At 31.8% G+C, this 18,562-nt stretch overlaps 1 protein-coding gene across 2 annotated transcripts in view; it reads left to right on the forward strand.

The window, feature by feature from the left end:
* Nucleotides 1–7,654, forward strand: part of LOC110101739 (pre-mRNA-splicing factor cwf23) — a 78,655-nt gene extending 71,001 nt beyond the window's left edge. For both annotated transcript variants that reach the window (XM_020829778.2, XM_028696234.1), the window contains 6 exons: nucleotides 3,554–3,665; nucleotides 5,014–5,067; nucleotides 5,321–5,369; nucleotides 6,395–6,495; nucleotides 6,608–6,720; nucleotides 7,195–7,654. In XM_020829778.2, coding sequence (XP_020685437.1) covers nucleotides 3,554–3,665; nucleotides 5,014–5,067; nucleotides 5,321–5,369; nucleotides 6,395–6,495; nucleotides 6,608–6,720; nucleotides 7,195–7,528 — 763 coding nt within the window. In that variant the 3' untranslated portion in view covers nucleotides 7,529–7,654. The remainder of the gene's footprint in view (nucleotides 1–3,553; nucleotides 3,666–5,013; nucleotides 5,068–5,320; nucleotides 5,370–6,394; nucleotides 6,496–6,607; nucleotides 6,721–7,194) is intronic.
* Nucleotides 7,655–18,562: the final 10,908 nt, after the last annotated feature.

An 18,562-nucleotide genomic window follows, 5' to 3' on the forward strand; every position in this document is an offset into this window, starting at 1 on the left:
CCATAACCATGACATAATCATGGAGTCTGCTTCATCCCAAGCCCAAAAATTATGATCTCCTTCTCTTGGTCCTCCGAGAAGGCGTTGCATTTTTCCTTTCCCCTTTAAATAGGCCTTCATAAATTGAGACCAATTTAGATAGTTCTTCCCATTGAAACGATAGGAAGGATGCATGCTTTGGAGGTCGCCTCATCCTTGGGGCATCATGGAATCCTCAAATTGGTCAATGTTCGGAGAAGAATTAATTTCTGACATTTTTGGGCAAAATGATTGTAATGAAGACTATATGTTTGATTCTGAACAACAATGAAGGCTTGCAAAGAAAAAAAGTAAGATCCCTCCGATCTTTAATTACGGCTATAAAGGCCGATGATTTTTTTTTTATTTTCTCTTTTTATTTTTCCTTATTTTTTTAATTTTATCTCAAATAACCAGTCGGTCCAAGTCTTAAAATGACTTGGATCGGATAGCTAGGGCGCGACTTTGTCCCTCAAGTCGCGTTCTCAGTCCTTCCAGATGGGAGTGGGAGTCCTGTTCTTCTAGTTTCGGCGTGCTTTCTCTGGTAGAGTCAGCGTGAGGGCAGTGTTTGTAGCGTACCGGTGTCCGTCTTCGGCGTCTGACGGTAAAGCTCCACTTCGTCTTTCTCACGATAGACTCTTGTCCTTCAGATCAAGGCTTCGGCTTCGGATGGTAAGGCTTCGTCTGCTAGGCTCTGGCTCCTTCGCCCTTGCTTGAGCTCGGATGGTTTCCTCTTCTCTTTACTTCTTTCGTGGCTATGATACCAATTTAGAAGCAAGAATTTGAGAGGAATAAGAGGGAAAAACATAATTTTATTGCATGCAACTATCCCTATTTATAGATCTATACAAGATGTCTTAACAGAGAAACAAATAACTTCAAATTGATACATAATTGCCTCAATATGATCCTTCCTAATTCAGCTATTCTACTTTGAAAAGAAATCATTGGGAGAGTAATTTTGGCGGGATTGAAAGAGCTTCCCATGGATCATGCTTTGTGGCTGTGGTATTTCTTTTATGGCTAGGATTTTAACAGACCATATTGATATTTATATATAGTTAGAGACTATTTTGATCCTTTAGAAAAAATTAGGAAACCAATTTGATATTTTTCTCATATTTGAATATTCCTAAAAAGAAACACCATTGGTTGATGTAATAATGCCTTGATTTCTCTAAAAATTGCAATGTGTCTTACAAATTGCATTGTGTTTCTCATATTGTTTTCTAGGTTTTCTTTTTATTTGATTCTGAAGTCGTTGCCTTGCCCTAATATTCTATGAAATGAAGGAAACTTGACTTGCGATTCAAGATGTTTTTCACATATTGATCCAAGCTAATACTAGAATAGGTAACTATGGGAATCACGTGATATGCCACTGCATTTTAAGCTATCTAATCTATTTAGGTGAGCTACATGTGATTGATGGACTCACATAAATCAGCATCAAGCCAACTAAGCAATTACATACACTATTAAGAGGGGACCACCATTTGCCATGTCATTCCATGTGATTATGAAAATTCAATCTTAGCTATGGTTGCAGGCCAAGGAGCAAAGAGATGATAAGATTATTATCCTCTCCTCTTTCTCTCCTTGTCATTTTGGATGGTGAAATCTCTTGTAGCTATCATATTTTTTAAAATTTTAATATATTCATTTTGGATGTTTATTTCTCCGCATGAGTAATAATACAATTTAAAGTTTCCTCCCTCAAATTGAGCATTTGATTGACTGGCTGTGGGCTTCGAAAATTCGCGCCCCGGCCTCTTAGTGGACACCTTTTCTTTTTTTTTTTCTTCTGGTAGTCGAGGAGAGTTTTAATTCTAAGGAAAATTTTTAGAAGGAAGATTGGGTTTTGAATAAGGCATTACCCAAAGATTTCACCCTCATTTTGCTAGGACTTCATAATCTAAGTTCAGGCTTCCTATAGGTGCAAGCACCTATAATTAATTACCTCTCTCGATAATGAGAGAGAACTTTCGATTAAGTCTAGTTGTCAAACAGATACATGGTATCTGTCGTATAGTAACAACATAGTTTGGTATTTGAATGTTTAATATTTAAAATTAGAAATTTTCCACCTTGCACTTTAAAATGGATCATAGGGGGAGTGATGATGTACTTGATCAAGATCCCATGGTTCCGTCATCTCGAGTCATCATGGTCCCTAGTCTACGTAGTTAGAGGATGTAATAGATCCAACATGACAGAAGGATCATTGCCGACAGCCATGGGTTACTTTGTCCAAGAGTACCTTGTGGTGTTGGTCGCCGATTTCAATCGTTCTCACCCAATTTGATTGTGAGGAGCCTCTTCTTAGGAAAATTTGACGCTTTGATCGTAACGACGCTGCCCGTTTGGTGATCGGAGGTCGTTTGGCTCTTCAAGTGACCCCCAAGCCTCGCGCTGACGCTCGCGTCACTTAAATTGCTGATTTCCCTCTTTTCATGTGTATTTATTGTAGGGGTCAACACTGGACTTCTCCCTTATTCCATATTATCCTCCTTTTTTTCACCTCTCTCTCTCATAAGCCGTAGTGCCAATGTTAGAGTTCGTACTCTTCTAAGTAAGATCATTCTAGATTGATATACCCTGTTCTAGCTGTAGATTCCTTTTTCATGATATTGCATGTTGGGTATTATTTGGGAAACCCTAACCCTAGACATTAATGTTGTGATCATCATCCACCAATTAAATCTTCTAGGTACAGCCTTTGTCTTCGTTAAACTCTAAGCCACAGAAACAACAATTAAGGTTGTGTTATGAAGGGTTACTCCACATACAGATCTTGACCATCAACCCATCAGTATTTACCTGAATTCAAGAATTGTGGAATATCAAGTTTCTTGTTTTGGAGTTGGATTAGGTAGTTAAACTATCTTCAGAAATCTGGATTTCTATTCCCTTTGATCGACTGCTAGTAATGCTAGACAACAGTGGTTGAATTTTGGATCATACTCGGTATTATAGCATTAGAACTTTTCTACCAATTTTAATGCATATTTGTCTGAACTTATCCAAGTTATTGAAATATTAATTTTTTTTTTATTTGAGTTTCTTTCCAGTGAACTAAGAGCTAGTTGGGAGTAAGGAGTTTAATTCCCTATACACACTTTCTTGCTGAAAGTGAAATTGAGAACTCAGTTCGGGCATTTCTGATGGAGGTTTTCAGAACATTCTCATATGCACGAAAACTCCTATCATTGTTGGCACAGCAAACCCTGCTATGTAAAGAAAAAATTTTAAGCGGTCTTAACTCTTATTTTTAGTTGTGCTTTCACAAATTGTGGCTACTATGCTTTTTATGATGTTCCGTAGCAAAACAAACTTTCCTATGAGTAAAGAGTTGTATTAAATGAAGTTTCCAAGATTTTAAGAGGTGAATCATTTCATGTATATTTTTTTATTCAAGTTAGAAGCATGAAAATATTACCACTATTGTTTCTATTACTATACCCAATTGCTTTTTTACATGTACACCACTCGCAAGGGTTATGAAGTTCTTTTTGCTCTGAACTTGATTGATTAGGTATTGGAAATTATCTCTGATGGTGCATCCGGATAAATGCTCTCATCCACAGGCTCATCAAGCATTTGTGATACTGAATCAAGCGTTTAAAGATCTACAAGATCCAGAAAAGGTGTGTTATTTATATCTTCATGGATTTATTTAAGTAAACTATGTGAATCTATTTTAAATGACAAATATAACTACAAGTAATTTGGAAAATATAACTCTAGGTGTGTTATTTGTTGCTTTTAAATGTTACTCCATGAGGATAATTACAAAGGCTAAGACTAAAATCGTATTTTAAATGTATTAGTTCCAAATTTAATATAAACTACCTATCAAATATGTTGACCTAATTTTAAAAAAAAATAATAATGATAAATCTCCCTCAGCCCACGACTCTCCAATCCCTCTCTCACATCATCAGTACCCTCTCGTTCTTCTCCTTTCAAATCAGCACAGAACTCCCCATTCCACACCTTCGCAAGCCTCACACTCTCTCCCAACCTCCCTCTTGCATTCTCCGTTGCTCTTGTTCTCAATCTCCCTTTCGCTTGTGTCCTTATTGCTTGTGTTGATCCCAACACCGTACCTTCGCATCTTAGCCATTTGTGCTTCTCTCACACACGTCTATGCTTCGCTTCTGGGCACCCTACCTTGGGCTCCATTTCACCCTATCTTAACCGTCATTGTTGTCACATATTTGACTAGCCACAGTCATCGTCGCTTGCATGACCGGCCTTTGTCACCGACCCTCCTCTCCCTCTATTTCTCTCTCTCTCTCCCTCGTTTTGTCTCTCTTTAAAGTTTCTTTTTTCACTCACTTTCTCTTTCGTCTCTCTTCCCTCTTCTCTCTTCGATCCCTCTTTGTCTCTCTCTCCCTTTCTTTTTTCATCTCTATTTGTTTCTCTCTTTCTTCCTCTATCTCTCTCTCTCTCTTGTTCTTTTTCTATCTCTTTCTCTTTCTTCCTCTTTTTTTCTCATTCTCTCATGTTTCTCTCTCTAAAATATAGATAATATGTTATTCCTTCAATAGAGATAATATGCTATTCTTTCAATATAGATAATATTTAATATGCCATTCTTTCAATATAGATAATATTTGATCCTTTAGTATTATTTTTGATAGCTTTAGGTTGAAAATTTATCACCGTCAAAAAAGGAATGGAATGCTAAATAATATATCCTGTTTATCCTAAATCTTGTTATTTATTTTGTTTCTACCCATATCCTTGATCAGTATCTAATGCGGTAATTGTACAAAATTTCTATATCTGTGTGTGATCTTAAATGCACCTTCTTTCCTTTCTTTTCTCTGCAATTGAAAGCAAAACCCATAGAACAGATTTCTCAACGCTCCTTTACTCTGTATTTTTATGCAGACAATGATGTTGCATGCATGTTAACCCAACTTTACATGACTCCCTCTTCTAAACTTTTATTAGTGAATGACACAATGCTGTTATGTAATTTTATAGAGGAAAGCTGTTGATGAGAAGATAAAGCTTAAAGAAGAACAGGAGGCATTCCAGGTAAATACCTTTATGTATAAGTGCTTTTATTCTTATTTACTGCATTACAAGCAGTTTCTGATTGATGGAGAACTTGATTGTCTCTTATTTTCAACTAATCCTTTTGAATGTTCTTTGAGTTTCATTTATCATCAAAATATAAGTTGTAATATTGCTGATAAAGCACATTTTTTCCTTCAGCTGATTTTATATCATAAATGATTATTGTTATAGATTTTTTCATTTCCTTATAGCATTTTTTATATCACTGTAGGCTGAGCTGAAAGTGCTGCGTGAAGCTGCACAGTGGAGACGTTTGCAAGGTTTGTACTTATTGCTTTATGCTAAAGATAAGGAATATCCTTTTTTTATCACCCCTTCCAGTTTTTATTTAATATATATATATATATATATATATATTTTAATGAAATTAGTATCTTAAATGTGATAGATAAGGCAGTGTTAAAAGGTGAATGTGTGATAAAATTAATATGGATTGAATGTAACAATTGTGTTATGAGGTTTTAGTTGTTGGGAATCGCATATCATATGGAAGAAGATGCAATGTGAGATGCGTGAGAAGGGAAGGGTCTAAAAGCAAGCAAATTTGAGGTTCTAAAAAGAAAGCTTGAGCTAGAGTTGATTCCACATATCACTCTACAAAAAGAAATGATGAGCACAATTTCAAGAGAGCCAATTCCATATATTTAGGATAAGGGTTAATGATGATTATGATCATTATCCTCTATTTGGACGCTCAAGAATATTGACCTGATGAACATGCTATTTTGAAGACTTGCAGAAGCTATTTAACACTAAACGAGGCACTTACTAAAAGGAATGAGGAAGAAGAGTACACAGAGCTCATATTCATAAATTAAATGTCAAATGTTTTTGAAAAAGCTAATGATGAGGACGATTGTTTGATAATACTTCATTGATTTTTTACTTTGTTGATTTAGAGAGGTTACTAGTCAATTTCTTTCTAGTGCTTTCTTACTGAAAAAATATCACCTTCCAATATTTACTTTTTTGGCTATCAATACAATATGCGTGCTAAGAAATATTTTCTTTTCATGGTCCAAAGGGAAGGCTTAGAGCACTAGTTAGATTGTCTCCACTGTAATATGGACTTCATGGGTTCAAGTCATGTGCACAATCTCTCTTGAATTTGCTGATAAAAGGCAGCAACTCTTTCTTAGATATTGCATTGGGTTATGTTCTTTTTGAAATATAGTGTTTGTTTCCAATATAAGCGTCACTTACAAAATTTCATCTTTTGAACATAATAAAATCTGATTTATTCTCTCCACTAATTTGATTTTGACCCAGCTGCATGAATGTGCAGGTATATCCCTTGAAGGGGATGAAGAACTTCTTGCATTTCCAAAAGAAGAACACAAAGCCAGAAGGGATGAATGGATGACTGAATTGCCTCCAGAAAGGAAGGTAATACCTGATCTATGGTTGGGATTTTTATTTCCATATAAATTCAAAAAATAATTCCATATATATCTTTCTTGTGTTCATCTTCCTTCATTTTTTTTCATCTCCGCCGCAGCCAGGGATGCCGGTACAATCTACATCATTTAGCAAGAGTGGCAAGGAAGGGCGAGGTGATACCAGCATGTGGACTGACACTCCCCTCGATAAATCAAGGCAAGCAAAGCAGAAGTAAGTTAATTTATCTTTGCATGTCAAAAAAATGGTTTCAGGGGCTGTTTGGCTACATGTAGGAATTATTAAATTTAGATTTAGTAAATCCTGAGAGTATTAAAACTTGAAAATTGGTTGGCATCATAATTGTTAATAAATCTTGATGAATTGTTTGACTATTTATTTCAGAATTGAAGATTTGTGAAGAGAAATCTTTGAATCCGTTAAATCCTATGAATGGTGGGATTTAACAAATATTGGGTTTAACCAATTAAGGGAATGAAACTAGAGTGTTATTAAAATAACAGGATTAAAATCTGAAGATTTTCTGAAATCTTCAGATTTTAATGAAACTCTTCCTTCTAATTTTGTTCGTTGTTTATCAGTTGTACTGCTACTTTCCAGAGTTGAACCTTTATATGCTCTCCTTGTTGTATATATTGCATTGCAAGTAGGCTGAGAATCATGAAAATGTTATCGTTGTTGTTGCAGCTATTTAGAAGCTTATAACAAAACCAAAGAACTTGCTGACACAGACCACCAGAAGAAATCTAAAAGCTCAGATGCCGACTTAGTCGATAGATACAACTCCAAAAAACGTTCAAAATCCTTGGTGCAGAAATACCAAGAAGAAAGACAAAAACCCAAAAAGAAATTGAAAGAGACAGAGAAAGAAGAATGGGAAGGTATGCATCCATGGAAGCCATGGGATCGTGAGAAGGATTTGACAGCTGGGCGTCAGAAGGCTAATCTTGATTCTGAAAGCATGGCTCAAGGTCTGTCCTCTCGCTTCTCTTCTGGATCAACTCAGAGGAATTTCTTGTAAAATCTTCTTCAGTTTGTTTTAAGAGTTATTTAACTAATGCGTTATTAGCCTTATAAAGTATATGATCTTCAGAGGCGTAGTTTTGAAGGATGAAATTAATCAAACACTAGTCATAAGCTTTGATATGTATATATATATATATATATATATATATATATATAATATATATATATATATATATTAGCTTTAAAATAAGTTCTTTTTAGACTTCATTTGAGGCGACTTTTTTTAATGCTTTTAAAGCAACTTTCCGGTATAAAAATTTGAATTATAAAGTTGTTTTAAGAAACAATAAGAAAGCTGTTCCAAATGAACGAAGCCTTAACTTGATCATTTTGTACTCTAATTTTATTTTTAAAACAATTCTTATTAATTTTCTTTTCTCAGTTGGCATTTTTATTGCCTTCCTATAAGTTAATCTGATCTTGTAGTATATTTATAAATGGGGTAATTTAAAGAAGTAGAGATATTATTTCAAACAATATTTGTGCATTTTTTTAATTTAATTTGTATCTTATTTGATTCTCAATCCAATTTGGTTTGATTATATAATATGAGGTTTGAATCTCATTCAAGATTTGCTTGAGGTTTATTAAAAGGGCTTAGTGTGCATATGAAATTTCGAAAAAGGTTTAAATAATGTTCAAAATTTTTATTATAACCCCATACTTCAATCATTCTTTGAAACTAAAATTACATCTAATGTTCAAATTTCATAACAAATGTTACAACCTTTTCATCTTATTATGTGAGGAGCTCATGATACACTTTTTTTTCTTATATCTTTTTGTTTTGATTAATTGTCCACCTCTTTTAAGTTGGCCATAATGAATTGACTGGGTACTAAGCAATTGACAAATATTTGACATTACACTTTATAATACATCGAGTTCATTAACTCTATTTGCCTTACAAATCTTAATAGTGTCAACATTGATATAGAATTTACAATCTTAGAAAGTAAGAGCACTATAAGATATTATATTCTTCTTCAAATTTCTTGCATACCTGACACTAGCCATTGATGTAATTATGCCACAATGTGCTCTCAACCTCGTAGTGCTAGGACCTCCAATGTTACATAGCCTAAATTTTCAAAGCCACCTAATTTTGTCTCATATATAAAAAAATTATTTAAATTAGAACACACATGATTAGAACTAACCGAGTCTACAATCCACTACTTTTTACCCATATTATCTTCAATCAAAGAAAGATCTTCTCTAATTTAATAGCATAAAAATCTATAATACTACTTGCATAGTCTAACTAATTATTTTGTTTTCATCATTTGCTTCTTGCTCTCTCTTCTTCAATGTAATATAATTTTTTTTTTTTATGTAAAACTTCTTGTAATAGAAGCAAATAATATTTTTAAATTTATTTTGAGATTTACTTTTTCCATGATTAAACGGTGACCCTCACGCATAATATTTCTCTCTAACCTATAATAATCCTTCAGATGATTTATACCCTCCCTCAATCTTGGAAATCACCTCCATCGGAAAAAGCATATTTTTTTATATTCTATAAGATTTTTGTATCATTATGCTTGATTGAAAAAGTGTTGTTGAGTTTTAAAAAAGATTAATTTTTTTTGGGAGAATTTAATATATTGAATTTTTAGTTTTTAAATCGAACACGTAATTATGAACGATATATCACCTTGAAAGGTGAACATATCATTCTCTAATGGGTTTAAATTTCAAAATTTTTAGTTCATCCTGATTATTATAATCAATCTTAGGAAAGAATCACATATGATTTTGGAGAGTCAAAATAAATTTTTATCAAGTGTTTGTCTATGTTAATCAGGATAAAGAAATTATTAATTTTATAATCAAAATTATGATAATAAAACAATATAACTTCCCGGAGATAGAAAATATCATTTACTATCAATCATTTGAATATGACTATAATGATCGTCGAATTTGATTTTCTCAAAGATAATTAATATAATTTTTTGGAAAATTAAATTTTTGAAAATTTGATCTTGGTTTTTAAATCTCCTACGAGTGTAAGCTCTCGTAGTTAATTACATCGTAGGAAAATCAGAGTTTCCTATGAATGTTCTCGATTAAAATAGTATTAAAAATTTTATTTAAGAATTCAACGTTTGATGTCAAAAGATGTAAGGATTGAAATTTTTAATGAGATTGGATCAAAGTTGAACACTTATTTTTGGAATCAAAGGAGAAAGGGTAGAAGGTGCTTTGGGATTCTGAAATATTTCAGAAGCATCCTAGCTTATCCTAAGTATTGGGCTTAAATTTGGATTGAAAAATATTTTAAGTTAAATTATCAATTTTATTAGAAAGTTGGGATTCAATTCTCGAAGGTTGAGATTTTATAGCCTGAGTCTGCCTCAAAATCTAAATCTAAATTGGGTACTAAAAATCAGTAACCCGATCCTAGCTAATGTAGTGTAAATCTGAACTTATTCTAGCTTGGATTAAGGAGTCAGCTAACCACCTAGGTGTTTTAAAACCACGAGGCCGATCTTTTAAATAAGAGTAGTAAAACTGTTGTTTAATTAAGTTTGAAGAAATGGGTCTGACATCTAGAGTAGATTTTAATTGGCCATTGACTTATGTTGGATAAATTTATGTTAAAACTAAATACAATTAAATTTTTAGACACTTTTAAGTTTATATAATGCAATGTATGTTAGTTGACTTGATAGATACTTAAATCAAAATGAACCTGTTTTAAAAAGGCTTAAAATAGATTTTTTCATAGTGATTGCATAGATTCCCCTTGACAGATCTTTACCCTCATAGGCCAAGTGATCTGCCAAAATCGGAGGTGCCTAACAAAGGAAACAAGGTGCAATAAGATATTATGCGAACCCCCGACGATCCCGAACTTACTTCTTAAAATCGTTATAGTTTCTATCTGAGCTTAAAACATTTTAATTTTAATTAAAGTAGAAATAGTTTTAAGTATACCCTCACGAGCTTCCGATCGGGTTCCAGTAAAGATCAGTATGCAAAATTGCTAAAAAAATTATTAAAAGCATGTAATCATATATCACATTATAAGTACATCAATCAATAATTACAATTAAATTAATATTCAAAGTGAAAGTCCATGTGGCAAGTGCATCTTAATATTATAACTCAGGGTCTGCATAAAGTAAAGTGATCAGGTACCATTGACAATAGGTCGGATTCTATTACTAAACTCAAGTGAATTCGAGAATGAATTCTTCTCAATCTTCATTTCTTCATACTTCTGCGGGCTTTTTGGATCCATTAGGTTCGAATATCCAAATGAAAATAAATTTCCCCTTGAAATGGACACTTTTCCCTTTGGATATTTGAAAGTTATCCAAATTTGAATTTTCAAATGGATAAGAACTCTCCCCTGAGGGATGTTCTTTTCTTTTTCGGTTCCGAATTGGATTTCTATCACATATCAAATTACTTTAATATTACAACTCAATTTAAAATAAATTATATTAAATAAAATTAAAAATATAGACTGGAATAATCTGGAGGGTTATCCTAAGCAGTTATAATTAAATTATCCCAAGTAGTTATATATATGAATTTAAAATACTAAAACCAACAACACTTGGTAATGCTCTTTTAATTTTTAAAAGGGAGACTTAGTGTTGCGAACACCTGTAGCAATTTAATATTTATATATTTTTTGCCCTTTTTTACTTTAAAATATCCTTTATGAGCATGATTATATGTATAAGATTATGTTAGTATTTAAAATGCCCATAACCTAAGAATAAATCTAACACACAATCAATCATATCACAAAATGTAGAAATTAAATAAACAATCACAAAAATTATTTAATTCTAACAATTAACATGCAGTAAAAGCTCAAAAAACTCGGTACAAAGCAGAAAAATAAACACCGGCCTAGCTTAGATCTAGAATTGGTGCCGTAACAAATCATATAAGTGTGTGAGGTAGGCTATGTGGCGTGGATATGTCCTATATTAGGAATTGGTTAAAGTTGTTTAATGTTTGGGTTTATTGAAGGTTGGAGGGTAAATTTAGCTAAAGTTCAAATATTAATATGTTAAGGTTTTTTTTTTAGAATGCATTTTTAAGGTTGATTGATTAAACAAATTTAATTAGTTAGAAATTAAAGGATCAACATTATTTAATTAATTGGATTAGTTACTAATTTTAAATATTAAATTAATTTAAAATTTCCATCAATCGGTTTGTGGCCTTATTTCACCAGCTTGAGGAACTAAGCCTTCTTAAGACACGTAGCCCCCGCAGTCTGAGTTAGTCCAGCCTAAAAACCTAATTGATGTGGTTGAATTAGGAATTTTTAGTTTGATTAAATTATTAATAATCAAATGATTAAGATTTTACACTCTATTGAATCCATTCGTGGCGTTGTGCCACCAGGCTCGATGAACCAAGCCTCCTTAGTATACTTAGCACTCTAACTCGGAGTAGTCCATCCTAAAAACTTTATCTTTGAAGTGTTTGTTGTGTATTAAAGGGTTGGTTGATTAATTTTATTAATTAATTAATAATTTCTGGAATATAGATTAATTATTGAATTTTAAAATTTTCTGGATTATTTTAATCTTTAAATTAAGGGGTTAAATTTTGACTTTTACATTAAGATTGATTTCTAGAAATTTAGTATTTTTATTAAATATTAGACCTTAGAATGAGCAATTAGACAATAATTTTACTGGATTTGAATTTTTCTATAATTAGTTAGGATTTTTCTAAGTTTGAATTAAAATTTTGATCTAAAGTTGACTCAAAAGTTGACTTTTTGATTAGAGTTGAATTATGGAGTTTTGATATTTTTATCAAATACTCAACGTAAACATGAATAATTAGACTTTAAGCTTACTAGAATTGAAATTTTTTATATTTAATTATTAATTTTTAAAATTTAAGTTGAAATTTGAATTGAAGTTGACTAAAAAGTTTACTTTTTAATTTTGAGTGATTTTGATGATTTGATATTTTTATTAAATATTATACCTTTGAGTTTGCTCAATTTAGAGTTTTCTAAAATTTGTTATGATTTTTCAAAGTTTGGTTAATTAATTAATTTTTTAAATTACATAATTAGGAATGTTTTGATTGTTTTAATTCAAACTCATCCTAAACTACAAGGAATTACTCTCAAAGGTCAAGAATGACCCATGGAAGTGTTTTCAGGTGTTTAGAATTTATTTGGAATTTTTAATAATTTTATTTAACTAATTATTGATTTTCACAAAAACTTAAATTAATATTAAATTACAATTCCAATTATGGGATTTATTTTTCTTAAATAGAACATCAATTTTTGGTAAGTTTGATATATTATTTTTAATTTTTGGATTTAATTTGATTTATTATAATTTTTGAAATTTTTGGGTCCCTAAAAAGGCTAAATTTTGACTTACTTAATTTTATGACATAATGACCTACAAATCCAGTGAAATTTGGACCTAAGGTGTAAAATGTCATTAAGTTTGATGTTATGAAGTTTCACCTATATCGAGTGTGTGTAAAATTTTACTAAGTTAGCTAGATCTTATCTTTAATTATTTTTCCTAGGTGTCACTAGTATTCAATTGGGTTAGAAATTTATGTCACCTAACCCTGGGACATATGTAAGCACATCACAATAATTAGATAACATAATTCTAAGAATTTGGAGAGTTATGAATTTTTAAACTTTTGGGTCCAAAATGGACCTATCACTTTGAAAATTCACATCATAGAAATCTATTGAACAACTAAACCTAGGAAATATACAGATGATGCCTAAAATGTCCAAATATGTTTCAACAAAATTTGAGTCCATTTTGATCGCCTGATTATGAGAAAATTACAAAATTTGGTTTTTAAACAAACCCAAATAATTCACTATACAATGATCAAAATAACTTAATTTTAATTTTAATAAGTACTACATTAAAATATCTTTCCAATGAGACCAAAAAACATTTAATTTGGTGAAAAAATTGATTTTTTTATCAATTTAGGAAGTTATAGCTATTTAAATTAGTTTTTAAATTAATTTTTAATTAATAAAACTACGACACATTCATTGGCAATGATTGTGTGTGAAGTGGCTGGCTGTCGCCATCATTTTAATCTGAGTCAGCTCAGATCAGCACCGTTCGATTAACTGTTGAGATATAGGTGGTGGAGATGTAGCCACATGTTCAATCCAGTTCAAAATGGCAGGCATTCAACCCTACGGACTGCGCACTTTTTAGATTTAGCCGTTGTGGCATATTCAGGGCCATCTGATTGTGTAGAAGAAACGATCAGACGACACTGGTTCATCTAGAACCAATTAGTTCAAAATGAAGTAGAACTTTAAATAGTCATAACTTGCAAAATACTCATCCAAATTCAATGAAGTTTGAAGGTTTCATGTGTTGTAGAATTTTTGTAGTTTTAGATTAAAGTTTAGGAGAAAATTGGATAAATCTTAAAGTCATGTAGATGGATTTCGATGTTCTTGGGCTTGTTGAAAGGGTATTTGATCCTCTACAACTTCCTAGAAGGGTCCAAGAGTTGTTGATGGCTGGATTAGAATATGCTATAACAAGTATCCTTTCTCTCTCTCTCTCTTCTCAAATTGGGTTCTAGAGATTTGCAGTAGCTTGGGGAATGTCTGGGAAGGCTTTACTTATAGCTGGGAGGGTGTGTTATCCCTAGAATGGATTGGAGGCTACTGGAATTACAACTTTTGGGTGATGTGAAGTAATTCTAAAGCTTTGAGTGAACTTTAGAATTATTCCATTTTCCCTAATGATTTTTATCCCTAATTGATAGAGAGAGGAGCCTTAGGGTGCTGCTAAGTATTCCTTCTAGCCACCAAAATTCATGGAGGTGTGGATTTATTAGGAAAATTTGGCTTGCCAAGGTGGCATAGCCTCATAAGCATGCAAGTTGACTTTTTTTTTACCACTTTGACTAGCCAACTAAGCATCTTGACTAATGAGATGGCATGGAGAGTGAGCTTTAAGCTGATTTAGAAGGAGTGGAGACCAATGAGTTGAAGCTTGTATGGACATATGAGAGCTTAACTAGGTTTGACCAAATCTAGTTATGTTGACTTGGTCAAGCTAGCTAGGGTTTAATCTAAAGTAAACTTGGAAATGTTTGAACCATGATTAGGACATCCTTTGAAATTAATTTGAGAATTTAGATGGTTTGGTTTGGTTATATGGCTTGGATTGACCCATTTAACCCTAGAGGGGTTATTGGGTCAACCTAGGTTGACCCATGGCCTGGGTTTAGGCTCAACAGATTTGAAATGATATCTTGAGTCTATTAGAGGTGGTTTGAGGAATCAGAATGGTCACCTGGGTCAAATCACCTATTTATGCCCTTAATGGGTCATTGGGTCAACCTTGGTTGACCCAGGAGTTGGGAATAGACTTAACATATTTAAAATAATGTTTTGAGTATGTTGGAAGTGATCCCAAGGTCTGGATACCTTAATTTGATCAAAATGGCTATTTAGGCCCTTAAAGGGCATTTGGGTCAACCTGGTGGACCCAAGGGTTAGGATTGGGCCCAATAAGTTTTTTTTTTTTTAACATTTAGAGTTAGATGAAAGTGGTTTCATCAAAAGATAGGGTCAATTGATTCAAAATAACTAGTCACACCCCTAAGGGGTAATTTGGTCATTTTGGGTTGACCTGGTCAACCAGGCTTGACCAAGGTCTAGGTTTGAGTCATATGCACTCCAAATGATGATTAAGATTCATAGGAAGAGTTTCTAGGGTCTAATTTGAAAAGGCTATATTGGACTTTAGAGAAAACTCCAAAATTGTCCTTTATTTGCATTTTGGGCATTTTGACCCTTGGTCAACTGGGGGTTAAATTGGGTCTACCAAAATACAGTTTAATGCTCAACATATCATTATTAAAGTTTTTGATGAGTTTAGAGGATTTGGAGAAGGCTCCAAGGTTGAATTCCACTGGTGGATAACACTAGTGGCGTAGGATATAAATATTTGAAGGTTTTATAGTATTTTTATTTCAATCAATTTTTTGGGGTTAGAGCCCTTATATTGAGCATAAATTTGGAGGGTAGATCCCAGAGACATGGCTAATCAATATGCAATTGACATATCATGAATCTGAATCATTTGACTAGAGTTTGAAATGTTTGAAAATTCATTAGAAAAGGCTTTCAGGAAATAAAAAATAAAAAAGGTTTGAATATTAGATTTTGGTCTAAATTTTTGGTTTTAAACTTGATTGATCCTAGGGTTTGTGTTGATCTAGGATTTGGATTGGTCCTAGTGACCTTATACAAAAATGTGGTCAATACATTACCATATAATATGAGAGGGAGATAAAGAGAATAAGAGTTATAAAGTTTGAATATGAATTAATAAACCATACCTTCTATGTCAAGTCTACCTAATGGTGTTGTAGTGTCAGGGTCTAGAGCACTGCATTACTCCCTAAAGGTGTCAAGGTTTTGGAGGACCATAGTGCACGCTTTTTATTTATCTCAAAGAAAACTATACATATATAGGGGTGTAAACAAGTTCAATTGAGTTCTAGTGAGGCCCAATTTGTGAGGTAAATGCCAAGCTTGAACTCGAGCTTGAGCTTGAGTCTAGCTCAAAAGGAGAACTTGAACTTGACTCATCCCATTGTAAATGAGATCAAGTCGCTCGCGATCTTCTAGCAATCTTGGCATCTTCTATGCAATGTGATCCACCATGTTTTTGTCCACCTTTTGTGAACTCACAAGCCTCTACAGTCATCTTGTTTGTCCTCCTTCTAAGCTCATGAGTGTGATTGTCCTGATTGTTTACCTTTTGAACTCATGAGCGCAATCAACCTTAAATTTCAAAATTATAAGTGGGAACTATGAAATTGCAGGCAAGAATTTTAAACAACAATTGGGATTTGCAAAATAGTGCTACTAGGTATTTAATAAATAAAATTATAATTATTAAACATATATTAATAGTGATTCAAGATGGCTCATGAGCTTGTGAGCCGAGGCTTATCAAGCTTGAACTCGAGCTTGTTTAATAAATGATCTTGAGCTTGAGCTCGAGCTCGAGCTCAGGACTTGATAAGATCAACTTGCTAGCTCGTTAATGAGTTGAGCTTGAGATGGCTTGCTAGCAGGCCAGCTTGACTCACTTACATCCATAGCTATACAACACCACATTGCTTATGCAACTGGCATTATAACTATATGATTATACAATATATATATATATATATTTTTATGCATATTATGTACAAGTTTATACACGCAGAACTAAACCCAAATAGGTGGAGGACACCTTATACCACCCTGATGAGCCCGACCAATAAAATTGATGTCCAAGGCAGTAATGTAACTCTATTGATCAAGACAATCAAATTTTATATAAAACTTACAAGTATAAGAAAATGTATAAGTCAATATAAGTAGTTTTATTTCATTTGAGCAACAAAATTTATTGTAATGTAATCAATGTACATATATGTATCAGATGTATTGTACCATGCATAATAATATAATGTATCATTCATAGTATGTAATTTATATATCATATGCTATGTATTGTACCATGCATAATAATAATATAATGTATCAATCTTATTATATACCTTCATTATTCATATTATTTATACACCATGTATCATATATAAATTATATTATACCATCACTATCCAATTTATCATATTATATACATATGCAAGCAAGATAAGAGATTTGACAACATATGGTGTGTTGATATTATTTACCTCATGACCTATTCTAGATATTTTGATAATAACAGACATATGTTTGGATGTGCTAATTTGTGTGCTAAGTATTTCAGGTGTAATAATTTGATGGATATGAATGATAATTACTTATGTAAAATTTACACTATACACTTCAGTTCAATCAAAATTTGAGCTGAAAAAACTCAAGATGGACTAAGATGGAAAGCTTGAACATTTTTTTAATTATTGTAGTAGTATGTTAGAGGTCCATTAATATTTATTTGCATGTTTTAGTTTGCTCATACTTTAAATATTTATTAAAATAATTTATATATTATTAACTAAGGATAATAAGCTTGATTTAAAAATCTATAAGTTTCCTTTATTAATTAAACTTGATATGCTTCATAGATTACATAAATATTATCAAATATGGAAAGATAATTAATCAAGGAAATTAATTGTAAAAAGCTTATGTGGTAAAAAAGTATTACGTTTTCATTTTGAATTGAACTTTTTTCATATAAATTTCCTGATGAATAATTAATTTTATATAAATTACATCATATTATTGCATTAATATTTAATATATTTTTAACTACACTAAAATATGCATGAGTTTCTATTTTACTAAATATTGTATTATTTTAATGGAAACATGGATGAATTTTTTTTAATAGATTCCTTGGATTCTGTAGATAAAAATTGATAGGTTATATGAATCATTTGGACTGATATTGAAATTATACTGAATTTTTAAATATTATTTGATTTTAATATTATTTGTTTGGTAGCCATTTTTGCATTATTTTGGATGTATATGAAAACTTTATTGACTTTTTCATGTGACTAGCCATTTAAAACTTATATTTATTCAATATAAATGAATTCTTTATCAAATATATATTATATTATTAGTTGATGAATTAATATTAGATTATTAATTTTATTCAAATTTGATTTTACTTATCCTTTCCCTTTAAATATCCCTCTTTCTCTTAATGTGAGGCAATTCAAAAGAGAAGCTCTAGTATTTTTTCTATTCTTTTTCCCTTCCTTACTTGCTATATCTTGAGAGGAAAAACTTTGTTTTTTATTCTATGAGTCCTTTTCATTTGAAAGAATAAATTCTTGGTTGGAAATATTCAACACACTAAATTTTGTAACATCTCTTAGATCTCTTGAGCTTGATTTCTTTTTCTAAATATTTACTTGTTGATCTTTTAGTTTTTCACCATATATTGTTTTTGAAAATATTTATTATTTGGTCAAAATACTAGTTAAGAATGTTATATTAAATTTTCTAGGTTAAATCTTTAAAATACATAAAAATAGCAAATCAAGTATTTTTATT

This window comes from Dendrobium catenatum, unplaced genomic scaffold (assembly GCF_001605985.2).
Source record: "Dendrobium catenatum unplaced genomic scaffold, ASM160598v2 fragScaff_scaffold_719, whole genome shotgun sequence".
NCBI classification, from domain to species: domain Eukaryota; kingdom Viridiplantae; phylum Streptophyta; class Magnoliopsida; order Asparagales; family Orchidaceae; genus Dendrobium; species Dendrobium catenatum.